This window comes from Sylvia atricapilla, chromosome 6 (assembly GCF_009819655.1).
Source record: "Sylvia atricapilla isolate bSylAtr1 chromosome 6, bSylAtr1.pri, whole genome shotgun sequence".
Taxonomy (NCBI): domain Eukaryota; kingdom Metazoa; phylum Chordata; class Aves; order Passeriformes; family Sylviidae; genus Sylvia; species Sylvia atricapilla.
Window position 1 is genome coordinate 50,057,559 of NC_089145.1, and position 13,442 is coordinate 50,071,000.

The window sequence follows — 13,442 nt, forward strand, 5'->3', positions numbered from 1 at the left end:
AGGCAGCAGCTGTTCCAGCTGCCAAAAGGTAAGACAAACCAAGGATCTCCTAAATATCCTGACACCTCATAGCTCAGAAAAACTCTCTGTCTCCCACCTGCTCCACTTTCTGTTACAGGCACCGTCCATTTCAGTAGTGAATTTTGCACTCTGCAATTGAAGTCTCACTTCAGGTGAGCTCTTCTGTACCTGCCAGGGATTCCCAAATGCCCACTTTTTTGGAGGCTAGCAGGTTTGCATGCAGCTGGACCCTGTTTGCATGTTCATCAAAGTTTGTCAAAGTGGAGCAAGTCATCACCCTGCAAGGGAGCTCCATTAAACGCACAGAAGAATCAGGTGGTCAAGAGTGGGACAACTCAACTACCCTTAAACCACTCATCAGTTCACCAAGCCCTCACCACCCTGGAGAAAACCAACAGAGGAAGTTATGAACATGAACAAGTTCTACTATACTTCAAGAGCAAAAACTTGTCATGGCCACGCGTGCAGGTGGCAGAATTCTAAATCATGTGTCAATTTATTAAGTAATAAGTAGCCACAGAGTTTTCTGTTCACATATTATACCAGACTGGTGTCGGTATAATGGCTCGGCTGGAAGGTCTGATGGATCAGCAGCACACTGGAGGAGCTGTGTGGACATGCACTGTTGCCTGCAGAGCACAGCAAGGATAGCTGGGCTAGCCTGAAGGAACTGAGCCTCAGGAGCAGCTCTGCACAAACACATGGAGCTCGCTGGCAGAACGACGGAGCTTGTGCTAAGGGGAGAAACAAGCTCTCTTGACCAGGGCTTGGTGCCCTGGCTTCTGCCATCAGCAGGTTTAAATCTAACACATGTATTTCCTCATTACTTCCATAATGCAGGCAAAGGACGTGACTGCAACTTGTCTGCATTTGAACTTAGTAGAGTCTTGCCCACACTGGAAGGTGAGGAGTCAGGTCAGTTCTGCAGAAGCCTTGCTGGATGAGAGCTGCTGATGTTGTGAGGGATGTGTAACCATTGTCCCTCACCAGAGCACAAACCTGGTGTTCAGAACCAGTGGTGGTCCTGAGCAGCAGGGCCAAGTAACTCAGGAACAGAGAAGTAGGGGGTGCCTGCAGTGCTTCCAATAAACCCTCTAATACTTCTTCCTCCTAAAATAATCAAGCTTAATTTCAGTAAAGAGTTGTCTCAAAGGGTGGGGAGCAGCAACTAAATGTTTTTTGAGTTCCCAGCTTCTCTGTGTTTCCTAGGTTCACAAGGTCTGTCCCTCTATTTAAATACACAGAGTCACGTATACTTTAAAGAACTGCATACGCATAAAACCCCAAAGTACAAGCTACTTCTCATTACTAATAGTTCCCAGGTCAGCTCTACTGACAAACAAGCCTTCTCACACACACTCACAGCCATGGCATGACAGAAACAACATAAAAAACAAACATTTGAAAACTTCCTGAAGGAAGACCCCTTCTTTCAAAGGCCCCCCTCCCTTTTTGTTTCCCTTCAGTCTAGCCATTTCCTGCACTAATTAACACCAATGGAATGTGCTGCCTGTGGCCCCACGCTGGACTGGGGCTATTATATATATACTATTGGTGTAACATGTCTTGGCTAGTATTCACAAACTGTACTGCTGCCTTTATGTAACTTTGCATATTTATTTTTGCAAATTTATTTTGTATTTATTTTACATATGTATTTTGCAGTCAACAATTTGTCTCACAAACATCAACTGTCTCTCTTTTTACTCACTCAAAACATACTTTGTCGAGTCAAAACCACTTTGCAGGTTTGATCAGCTGTACTCCCTTCCTAACAACAGTCAGTTAATGATGAGTTGTTCTCCCCCACATTTACAGTCAGAGATTTTCAGAGCATTTGTCCTTTGCCTATTACAAATCCAAATTATTCTCTTAGGAATTTCAGCATATCAGCAAAACTAAAGATTTTTTCTTTGTGTGCAAGCAATGAAGAATCATTTATACCTCTGCAAGGCCCTTTCAGTGCAAAAAGAAGAGAGCTGTTGAAAGGCAGGGTCAGAGTGGGTAGAAAACAGACATCTTCCTCAACAAAAAACTGCAAACATGTTTGGTGTATAATTCAACTTCTCTGGAAAGGCTTGGGTGGTGCAGAAACCAGAAGCAAATGTTGCTAAGAGAAACAACTTCCTAAGCTTTAAGATCATAAGGAAACCCCAGACCTCACCCTCCCAATGTCAGTGCTTGAGGGGCCCAGCCAAGCCATGACCTGGAAAGAAGGGCTTATTCTCTGCATTCCAAAAACACTTGAAGTGTTGGAAGCCCAGAGCACTGCTGCTTTTACTGCAGGGTCAAGGTGATGGGCAGAGGTTTTGCCCCTTTCCAGCTCATCTGGACAGGAAGGAAGACAGGAATGGAAACCCAGGGAATGCTTTTCTGTATTGTAATCACCTAACAAAGAGGGGAAAAGGAAACGGAAAATAAAGGGGAGGGACAATTTTCCAATTCAAACTTCATTAAGAATAGACTGCAGTTTAGCTTTCATGCAGCCCTTCTGTTTCAAACTCTATACATTAAAAATTCTGCATGATGTGTTACGGCAAAAAACCTGGACAAAACATTTAGAGGAATATCAGACCAGTGATAAAAAGCTATGGCCTTGCTCACCCCGTGAGTAGATTGAGTGTAGGCATGAGGCACACAAGGCATGAGAGGCTAACCACACAAACTTGCGTAACGCTGAGCAGTTTTCCTCTGTACTAAGAAATATCTGCAAACGCTTATCGCAGTTATGATTTGCGACTAGAAATAGTTGTTTTGCCAAGGGAAATAAATCCACTGGACTTTCATTCTGCAGTATCTGAAGGAGCAGAGCAGAGGACTTCTGAGGTCTCTCCTGAGCCACTCAAAGTGGCTTGCTTACACACAAATATTCATGTTTCATGTAAGATTTCCTTCCAGAGTCAGTGTGAATGGATTTCAATATGCAGTGAAAATAGTGAAAAAACTAAATATCTGAATCTGTGAACCTACATTTTGTCTGTCCTCCTTAAGCCTTACTCCAGTAATTTTACATGTGTCAAACTTTGATTAGGCATTAGATAAATGTGTTTATTTCTTACTTTATTACCTGATGGGATTCCTGCCTGCATTTACTGGGGCAAGGTTAGAGATCTGCCTTCCTGAGGGAAGGAGAGGAAGAAGAGAAGGGCTCATTTGGGTACATCAGGGATATGGAAAGGTGGGGAAAGGACATGGTCCCTCACCATCTTCCAGTGGTGAACACCTCCAGAACATCTAGAAACAACTCAGAGTGGGAGAGTTGTTCTAGTTTGCTAAGCTGAGCAACCTCTCTTGTGGGTGGGCATGGCCCTCATCCTCCTGTGCTGGTGGGACAGCCTGGTTAGTAGTGTAGTGTCAGAAACTGCCAAAACGTCCCTGCAGTGACTGGCAGCTCAGGGTGTGACGACAGTTCCTGGCAAGCAGCGAGACAAAACTTGCAGCTCCCCCAGACCCCACCAAACCACTTCTAGGACCTCAGGCTTGTTAATTTCTGTTTGTGTTCACTGTGTTGCCAAGACTAAAACGTAGGTAAGTCATGAGCCACAGGCTTTGTGGTCATGGTAGTTTAAGACAATCCACAACATGGCTGTCTTGGTCATGTCCTGCCCAGCACATCCGTGCTGCAGCCACCCCCACCTCCAGGCTGCTGTTGCTTGTCTGACACTGGGGCACTCTGACTCAGGAGGCAGAGGGGGAAAGAAAGTTAGTGCTGGATAGAGTTCTCTGGCCTGGCTCCCTGCTCAGCTTTGTAAGGCATGAACAAATTTAGGACTTGGATTCAGCCCACTGGCACCAGTCACCCTGAACTACTCCCCAGAACAATTGCTTCTCCAGTGAGACCAGAGATCACCATGGGTGCATAGGTTCCCAAATGGACTCAACAATTAAACACCTAAAGTTAGGCAGGGTAAATCCAGACTAAATCTAGACAGCCAGCTCTAATAGCAAAGGGAGACAGCAGAATTCTGGGCCAAGGGACTAAACTCATCATCTATCCCTCTCTCAGGCTGTTATTCAAAGTGCCCCTCCTGCAATCTCCACTGGTTTTCCATCTCTGAGGACACATCTCTGCTGGGAAGGTAACAGTCATTTTCCCTTTTTGCTGGAAAGGTTATCTGTGAGAACCAGCCTAAAATTAACTACTTTCTAATCCTAAAAAAGGGTTAGAATGGGAGTTCAGGACACAATTACACAAAAACATTCTGTATTACATATTTGCCCTATGGACAGAAAGGAAAGTTGGCCAAAGCCAAGATCTTTCCAGTGTGTTTATTCAGCAGGAGAAGCTTTGAGCTTTGCCTGGTTTCTTGTTTTGTGGAGGGTATCAGGAGTGACAAATTCCTTAAAGAGAAGTCAAGGGGGGCAAAAAAGGAAAGAGAGAAGAGAAAGATTCTTGGCAGGCAAGATGAAAGGCTGGGCTGGGTCCCAGGCTGTCATTTAGCCAAGTATGTGTGACAACCCTTTTTGCCTAGAAGTCTGCTAGCAATTTGCAGAACAATGATGCAGGTAGCCAGCAGTGCTGTCCGTCTCCAGACTCTGCTATTTATTGGTCTCTCTCTGTTTCCTTGGTGAATTTTTCCAAGCAGCAGAAAATTTAATCCAGTTCACAAGAGACTGCAGCTGCTTTCTGTTCTGCCCAACAGCTGCTTTTACAAGAAGAAGACTTCAAAAGACTGGCTTTCTCTGAAGGGCCATGAGAGGGATGTACACGAGCTGTGTGGATTCCCTATATTTATCAAAGTTTTCCCAGCATCCAGAAAGTTGTCGGTATTCAGTTGCTTTCAACAAAGCACTTGAAATTCCCCAACAATTCATTAGTCTTGCAAAAGCAAAGAGAAAGCACTAATTAACATGGTCACGAGATAGTTTCAAGCAGTAAGACAGGTCTTCCAACCCTACCAGGAGCAGTGCTGATACACAGACTCCGAGTCACCCAGAGCAAATTCCAGCAGTCTCACCCCTTGCAGGATCATTTTCAGAGCCAGGATTCCAGGCTTGCCTCAGAGAACAGCTCTCAGTGTGGGGTTTTGTGCTCCTCATCCAGTGCAATGGAGGGTACTGCAGGAAGAGTACCACTTCCACAGCCTCCCAACAAACCACTTTTGTTTCAGCAGTAGAGGCTGGGTAAACACTGAGGAAGCTAGTTTAGCTCCATAATCCAGCGGGGAATTCAACCACCAAAGAGAAAAGGCTTTATGAGAAATGGATTCTGCTCCTAGCATGACCCCAAACTTAAAGGATGGTCTGAGGAAGACCAGAGTTTCCCTGCTCAACAAAGGGTCGGGGGATTGGGCTATGAAATAAGTGACTATAATCAAATCAGCTCCATGAATTTGTGCCTCAGTTTCCCTTGCTATAGTAGGAGTATCTGTTTTCAGCTGGTTGTTGGGAGGCTTAATATCCATGAAACACTCAGAGATCCTTTCATACAGACAAGGACTTTATATTAATCACCCAGTATGATTACAGTTACTGAAAACACTTTGTCCCTTTTAAAGGTACCAGTAATGTTGAAAGCAGAAATCCTTTACTCAGACATAAATACATTCTCTGTTTAGCAAAAAGCTTATGGAAAGCCTGGGAAAGGCACACACACAGGCATGTATGTATTAGTCTATTTGAAAAGAGCTGCATTCCATAGCACTCCCTGGCTCGCGTGTATCTAACAGAATATCTATTTAGGAAAATGTGACTAGCCCAACCAGCTATGCAATGCTCACATCTGCTAATCCTTTACTGCTCAAGTAATCATCTTCTCTTGCAAAAAGATTGATACCATTTTGGGTGCAGGCGAAGAGGAGCTAAGCACTTCAAAACTCTTGCAACTGATTATCTTGAGGGAAGCACTCCCTTTATGGTCCCCCCCAGCAGCATGTAGAAGGATCTATATTCTAGAGGTGGGTAGAATTACTTTAGATAGCTCAGAAAGGTACAGAATGGACAGAGGAAGGGCTTGTGGCTACAGTATTTACCATACTGAGTACACTTATAGCTCTATTTCATTTGCACAGGTTAAACAGCATTGCTCCCTTGACCGCAGCTTCTTCACACTACTGTGTTACCAAATTTCACAATTAAAGGACACCAGCTGAAAACATGCCTTGCCTCTGTGAGATACAACCACCTGACAGCCTGGGATGGGTTCTGAACTCAGCCAGCTCTGGAGAGTTACTGCAGACTGACACCAGAGCATGGCTCCAACTATGCCATGTGCATCTGTGTGGTTTAGGAATCCCCTTTGCCAGAGTGGAGGAAAGGGAATGGCACTTGTGTTCCTGCATTGTATGAGCACATCAGGGTAACCAAACAGAGTGGTGAGGGAAAGTGGGGTGCCAAGAAAAAGGAGCACACACACAAGCAGCCTTGTAGCTGATTTTTCATTAACTGCTTCCACAGGTTCTTGAAGGCCTTCTTAAACTCTCTTCTGCAGTGAAACACAGTCTCCTCTCATTCTTGTTTTCTCAGTTTTGATCTACAGAAATCTGAAAGTCTTCTTTGGTAGTATGAACACTTAAAAGCTAGATTTTTTATAATGATCAAACATCTCAGCTTTGTAACTATTTCTGCTTTTATTCCTCAGAAGGAATTAAACACTCCAGGTCAGCAAAATTATCTGTGATTCACCTGCTGCTCTGAACACTGTGACTGCCAAGACCAGGTCCATCCCAGCACATCCTATCCCCTGTGACTTTAGGACCACCCAGAACTGATGACATTATCACAAGAGGCATCATAGCCTCTCTTTGGTCTTCTACAGAACATGTGCTAAACCTGTTTTCCCCTAGTTTTTCTAATCCTAAATCTAATTAGAAAGATTATAATGACATATAAATACCTAAATTCATTGTCACTCATTTGTAATTCCTCACAAAGGGTAACGGAAACAATCACACACACACAGACACCCTTCCCTACACAGGAGGAATGCCTTTTGATACAGTTGGAAAATTGTGATAGACTTCTGGGGCACCAAGGGCTTTTGATGACCATATTTTCACTCTACCCACAGATCCATCTACACTAGAATTTGACCAGTCATTCCAAACAGCTGCATGTTCATTCTAATTGCCTTCCAAAAAGCTATTCCTTTCTATTCCCAAATAGAAAAAAAACCTTCTCCCTTCAAAATTATAAAGGTTGAAGGTCTGTGATGGACAACATTTTGTCCAAGTTTCACTAAGGCATTTTGGTTTCTGTGCTCTTTATCAGTTGACCCAGACAAACATTTAAAACTCTCCAGCATTTTTCTTCCTAACAGATTAATTTAGGTATTTTCTTTAATGTCTATTATTCAGGTCATTTTTGAGATTTTTCTGAGTCTCATAATCCTATATGGTTGATCTCAGATAAACCATCCATATTTACTGATGAACAAGTGGAAATACAGTCTTACTATCATTTGGAAATATGTTATAAAATAGATAATCGCTAAAGTACCTGGACTATGTACACATGGTTTGATAAGGGATGGAGCTGATGCCTTATATTTTATCTTTCCTGTGTTTCAGATCTGTGCTGCCTAGGCATGTAGTTCTGAACCTCATATTAAGTGCCAGTAAGCTCTCTTCACAGAGTAGGTAGACAAAACAAATCCTTTTCCTCCTGAAGACCAAGGACAATGAGTACAAGTTTCAGGCCCAACAGCATAAACAACAGTGGAATAAAGAAAGAAACAAGAAGGATGAGACCTCACAATTTGAAGCTGTAATTAGACAATTAAACCCCAATATGCAAATGGACCAAAACTTATAAAAGTGTAAGAGCTCATGACGGTTCATCCATTTTGTGACCACTTTAAATTCACCTTGGGCGTAGCCCTGGTCAGACTCTTGTCCTGCCCAAGGTGTACCCTTAAAGGACCTTCAATAAATATCTACTTTATTCTCTAGCTCGGTTCAGTCTCTGTTCCAAGTGAGCTTCCCCAAGGCATCAGAGCCATCTCAAATTTGTGCAAAGCAACCCTCCCAGCGGGTCTCCAGAACCCACTGCTTTTACCTGTGCACACAGAGCACGGGAGAGCTGTGCAACTTATGTGTACATTTTTCAGCCTGTGTTTTGCCTCCAGGTTGTAAAGCCAGCAACACAAACCAGCACATTGCCATTTAGGACAGGAAGTAAAAAACTATATTTAGCTGAACCTGTAGTAGAAGGTAGATGATCAGAATTTTGCTGACATTCGTGCTCCCATTTCTGTGAGCACTGCTATAAGACTGCAGTGATGAGAAGTGATTGCTCAGGGGCAATATTCCCAGTGTGGTCTGTCCTCTAGGAACCAAAAGGATGTTTGCCCTCTCTGCTACCACCAATACCACTGCACAATGTATTCCAAGCATCCACTATGTTTGGCAAGGACTCGTGTACCGGAAGTGCTGGAAAAACCATGTAACAAGGAAGTGCAGTTGCTAACATGCTTTTCAGTTAAACAAATTTCAGGAGATTTTTGTCTCCTCCCTACCAAATTCAGGCAGCTTTAAAGAGCACCACCTTCTTTGTATCTTTACAGTGATATCCCAGCCTTGGTGAAATGCATCTTGAGCACAGAGATTTTCCTCCTGAGAAGCACCATCCCCCTCAACTGGAAAGTTTATCCCTTATCAGATCTTGACAGACAGCAGGGATTTGATAACAATGATTTGTTTCCAGTTGCCTGAACTGACCCTTCCCCATTTAAACACCCCATCTCACAGGTTCTGGTGGGAGTACTCCTTTTCTTTAAGGAATACTTTGCATTGGGTCCAAGACTTCCTGAGGCCAACAGGACTTTTCCCACTGATTCAAATAATCTGAGATTTAGCCCTCTACAAAGGATGCCTCTGGAGAAGTTTTAAAGAACTTTTTTCTCAGTTCAAACCTGAACCTGTAAAAGTTGGTGTAAGATTTATTTACTGCACTGCAGAGATGTATGTGTAGCCTGGGTAGAAGAATCCCTTGAGAACAAAGCTCTTGTGGCCAACTAATAACACCAAGGTCATGGGTTTGATCCTTGTATGGGCTATGCACTCAAGAGTTGGACTCAATGATCCTTGTGGGATCACAGAATACTCTGTGATTCTGTGAAAACTCCCATTTCAGCAGAAGTCATGGTTTTCATTAGCATGCTTCGTAGGTTCTCTGGTCTGCTCTACGCAGGAGATCTGACTAGACAATTAAAACATTCCCTTCTGAAGCTAAAATCTGTGAATCTATGAGAGTGGTTCAGTTTACAGATTCCTCTAGTGCTTGACCTTTTTATGGCTACATTCATCACAAGAAATCTGTTAACGGTGATGTGGGTTTCATGCAAAAAAAAAAGTGTCACCAAAAGATGCACAATCATTATTTCATTAGGTAATCTGGTGTCCCAGAAATGAGACCACAGTAACCCATCCCAGCTATCTGAAACAGTCATTTTCTCAAAGATGGATTCAATATTTGCACATAACATCTCTGTCTCAGCTCCTGACTGCTCTACTCATCATATTCTCCATAAATTTGCCAGATGTTGGAGTGAAGGCATATATCTTTACATGAAACCATGGTCACCATGGTCAAGTAGCTCACATTTCTCCAGATGTTTTGTGATCTCACCACTTATTAATGTTGCTAGGCGTTTTCCCAACTCTAGGTGAGAATTAATGGTTAAATTTCCCCACTTCTCTTCCATAGAATTTTGGAAGAATTTGATTTTATTGATTTCTATCCAGCCCCTAGCTGCACTTCTCCCTCATTCCTCTCTGAGTAGCTACTAGTTCTGGAGGCAGATTTCTCCCCAGTGTCTTTCTGACATTTGACAGATATAATTTGGCAAAACTTGCTTATGGATTTACTACATGCAGAATAGACCCTAGTCCTTATGAGGAATGAATGCATGGATATTTCCAAGTTGCTGGGGTACTTCCATGATAATTTGCACTCCCATAATTTCTGTGCATGTGAGTAACCTTTCCCTTTTAACTAATGTTAAAAACATGCTGAACAGGGGGACAATCTCAGCAATTTCTCATGCAATTTTTGTGCACAGAATTTTAAAATACAGGTCTAGGTTCTCCATCAACACCTTGCCTTAGGTTACTACTTCTTTTGAAAGCTATGAACTCCAAATACTTTGCATATCTTACACCTAATTCAGTGTAACCATAACAGGAAATCAGCTAAACACCATTTAGAAATGTTTCTAATTCTGTAATGTGTTGGAAGCCACAACGTATGCATGCTAAAATGTAATTTTGAGGATCTTCAGCAATATTATAGCATGTAAACAGAAAGAGTTAAAATAGATTTTAAAATACCCAAGTTCTTTTTTATGAGTGGAAGATAGATTGGAAATAAAGACAATCAGTTAATGAAATAAAAAGTAATTCTGTTAAAATGTTCAGATGTTCAAAAACCTATGAAGAATGCAATCAGCATGTCCACTGATGCTTCAATATTCCTCCAACCTGAGGACTGATTGATTTATAGTCCTAATCTAGGGTATATGGCTCGTTTACTTTCTCCTGAAACTCTGGACAGAAAACAAATTCTTGCAAGCATGTGGCTCCTTTCAGAGATCTCAGAAAGAGACAAGTGGATATATCTTCCAGTTTATCTTACTTAACATCTAAACTGTCACAAATGCAGGGAATATCTGCAAATTCTTTGGTTTACCATATAGTACATTCCTCTTGCCAGTCTACAGGGATTGGATGCTTTCATTTATTCCTGACAGCTGTGTGATCTTTGTCCCGCAGTGTTTAACGTTTCATGGAATTGAGGAATTATATCTTGAAACAGGAGTGGCATTGTTCCACTTAATGCAAACAATTGAACAAGGCAAAAGCAGTGACAACTGCAATGCAGGGTTCTGCCTCCAACCCCCCCTCTTCCCCCACCGCCCCCTCCCCATTCTCTGCGTGTATTTGGGAGCAGTGCTATGGTAAAACTATCACACAGTGCCCTGGTAGCAGTAATTTCTCTCCCTTTCCCCCCTTTTTGACTGCGTGTGCTCTAAGTAGAGCAGCACCCTCAGTAACTGGAAATGCAAGTATCCCATATCTATCCACCCATCCACACAGCTGCTTCTACTGGATCCATCCCAGAAATATCTGGGAGCTTTTATTCACGGAAAACAGGCTAAGGTTGCTAGACAGATAAGAAAAAGTCTCAGTATCTGGTATTATCATGGTTTTCCAAGTGGGAAGGGGGAGTTGAGTGACTAACTGTTTCAGCAGCTATGCAATTTTCCCCTGCTCATTTACAACAGGAAACAGAAATGCCCAGCTTCAGCACGGGCTGTATGATACAACTAAGCCTTGGGAAGATTCCAGCCTTATTCTGGGACCCCAGTAGCTTGCTGACTGCCCTCAGTGTCAAAACCCATTTTCTCTCCAGCTGTTTTCCTGGGATTTGGTCCCGCAAGGTGCAGCGTTTCAGCCAGAAGCAAGGAAAGCCTGTAGTCTTTTCCTGACAGAAAGTACACTTGAAGTATCCTGGGAGTCTGGGGACAGGGTTTGTGTACACCTTGGTGTGTAGGCACTGAAGTCACCACCACAGGGATGAGCCCTTATCCACTTCTGCATTTGAGCAGAAACAAAGCAAGCCTTCAAGAAAAGCTTTGTCACATTTCCAAAGCCAGAGAAATCCCTTTTTTTGTACTTTGCCCCAAACAGCAGCTTGGGATTCATCTCTCTTCCTTAAGTAGCTAAGTTCAAGCTAAATAAAGGTATTGCTATTTGTTTTTAGCTGGAAGATGTCAGTTAAAGGAAATACTGTAAATTACAACACAGTCATGCCACACCACGGTGACTGTGTAACTAATAACTCAGCAGTCAGCTCACAAATGCAGCCGAGAACTCTTTGTTAAGTAGGAAAAGGAAAGCAACAGTTATTAAAAATGAACAGTCACTAAAGATTCAGGACTTACCCTGAGTCATCCCTGGCTCCTTTCTCTCCTGCTGATGTTTTCATCATTACAGCAAACTTTCAGTCACTTTCTGTATCACAGTGGCTTGAGAGTTCCTCCGTCAGAAAAGCAATTCCTTCCCATTGCTGAGCACAACTTCCACATCCTCAGGTTTTGTATTGAAGATGGTATTTCAAGGGCGTGAGGGGGAAGATGTTTAAAACCAGCTTCAGGTTCAGTAGTATCACAGGGCAGAGGACTAAACAAGAACTGAAATGAAAGCAAACTACCAAGAAGATCCGATTTTAGCCTCTCTTATTTCTACTTCCTGTATTTATATGAACGGGGGATTTCAGGAAGAGGCAGTCTTTGGTGGTCAAGGGTGTGTGTGTATGTGTGTGTGTGTGTGTGTTATAAAGCCATATTTAGTAGTGCAGGCAGGTTAACCTTATTAGAAAGAAGGGCCTGAGACTTTCAACTAGTTTGTTTCTCTAACCTAAGTTTCAGGGGAAATCATTTTACAGACTACAGGTATATCAGGAGGCAACGGAGCACAGTGAACTTTGTAAAGGATTTTGTAACGCAGCAAAGCCTCCGTCTGCAAATTCCTGAAGCATGTGTATTTCTACTGCTTGAGTAACTGGAACCAGATGGAGCTTGGAAACCTTTATATTTACACAGGACCTGAGAAAACGAAACGTCTAACGCCGGCAGAGGACAGCGTTACAAAAGCATTCCCAGCTACAGCAAGAGCTAATGGCAAGCTTGTGTGCCTGCTGGCAAAGGAACAGCTATCCATGCTGGGAAGCTCCTGTCGGGCTCCGTGCACGTTTGACCTGCCGTCACTGAAGGGATCGAGGGTTTGCTGTGCGGGAAACCCGAGCAAACACACACCAGCTGTGGAGGCTGGAGGCTGACAGATGTGCTGTCACACAGCCCTGGTGGCACTCCTGTTTGGCAGCTCCATTGCTCCAGAAATATTTGATGTTAGGAGAATGCATCACGGAAAAAATAAGGCAGAAGTAGAAAGAAGAGGTGGATAAAAAGCAACTGCGTGGAATGGAGTGGGAGACGAAAGTAACTTTTTGCCTCTTTTATCTTTAAAATGAAGTTCTCAGCCTTCTAAAAAATTGACAGTGCCACACAGTCCACAGCAGAAATCCAAATGCTAGGGAGCTGTCAGTGTCTTGGCAAGTGGGAAACCAAACCTCAGTGTAGAACACAGAGCCAATTCTGTTGGCATTGAGCTAGAGAGACAGTCAGGGAGACTTTCACCATCACCAAGTCACAGCTTCGATGTAATGCAAGACAAAATTTTCCCTTTATTTTAATAAAAACTGTAACTTCAGGTCACATCAGGAAATTTATCTTCTAGCTTTTATAAGGATTTAGATTAGGAACTTTAATCTTAGAAAGGGCCTTACTGAAAGACTGCATGGTCTAGAATTCACCACCCTTCTAAGTAAGGTATGTTAGTGCTTAGTTGCTGATATTATTCAAATTCATGCCTGATTTTTTTTACCATATCTAATTTTAAATTTTCAGCTAGTCTATCTTGAAA

The 13,442-nt window shown here is 42.8% G+C and overlaps 1 protein-coding gene across 1 annotated transcript in view; it reads right to left on the bottom strand.

The window, feature by feature from the left end:
- The window catches only part of RIN3 (Ras and Rab interactor 3), a 64,339-nt gene extending 52,087 nt beyond the window's left edge, over positions 1 to 12,252 (bottom strand). The window contains exon 1 of the mRNA XM_066321894.1: positions 11,903 to 12,252. Coding sequence (XP_066177991.1) covers positions 11,903 to 11,949 — 47 coding nt within the window. The 5' untranslated portion in view covers positions 11,950 to 12,252. The remainder of the gene's footprint in view (positions 1 to 11,902) is intronic.
- Between the last annotated feature and the right edge of the window lie 1,190 nt (positions 12,253 to 13,442).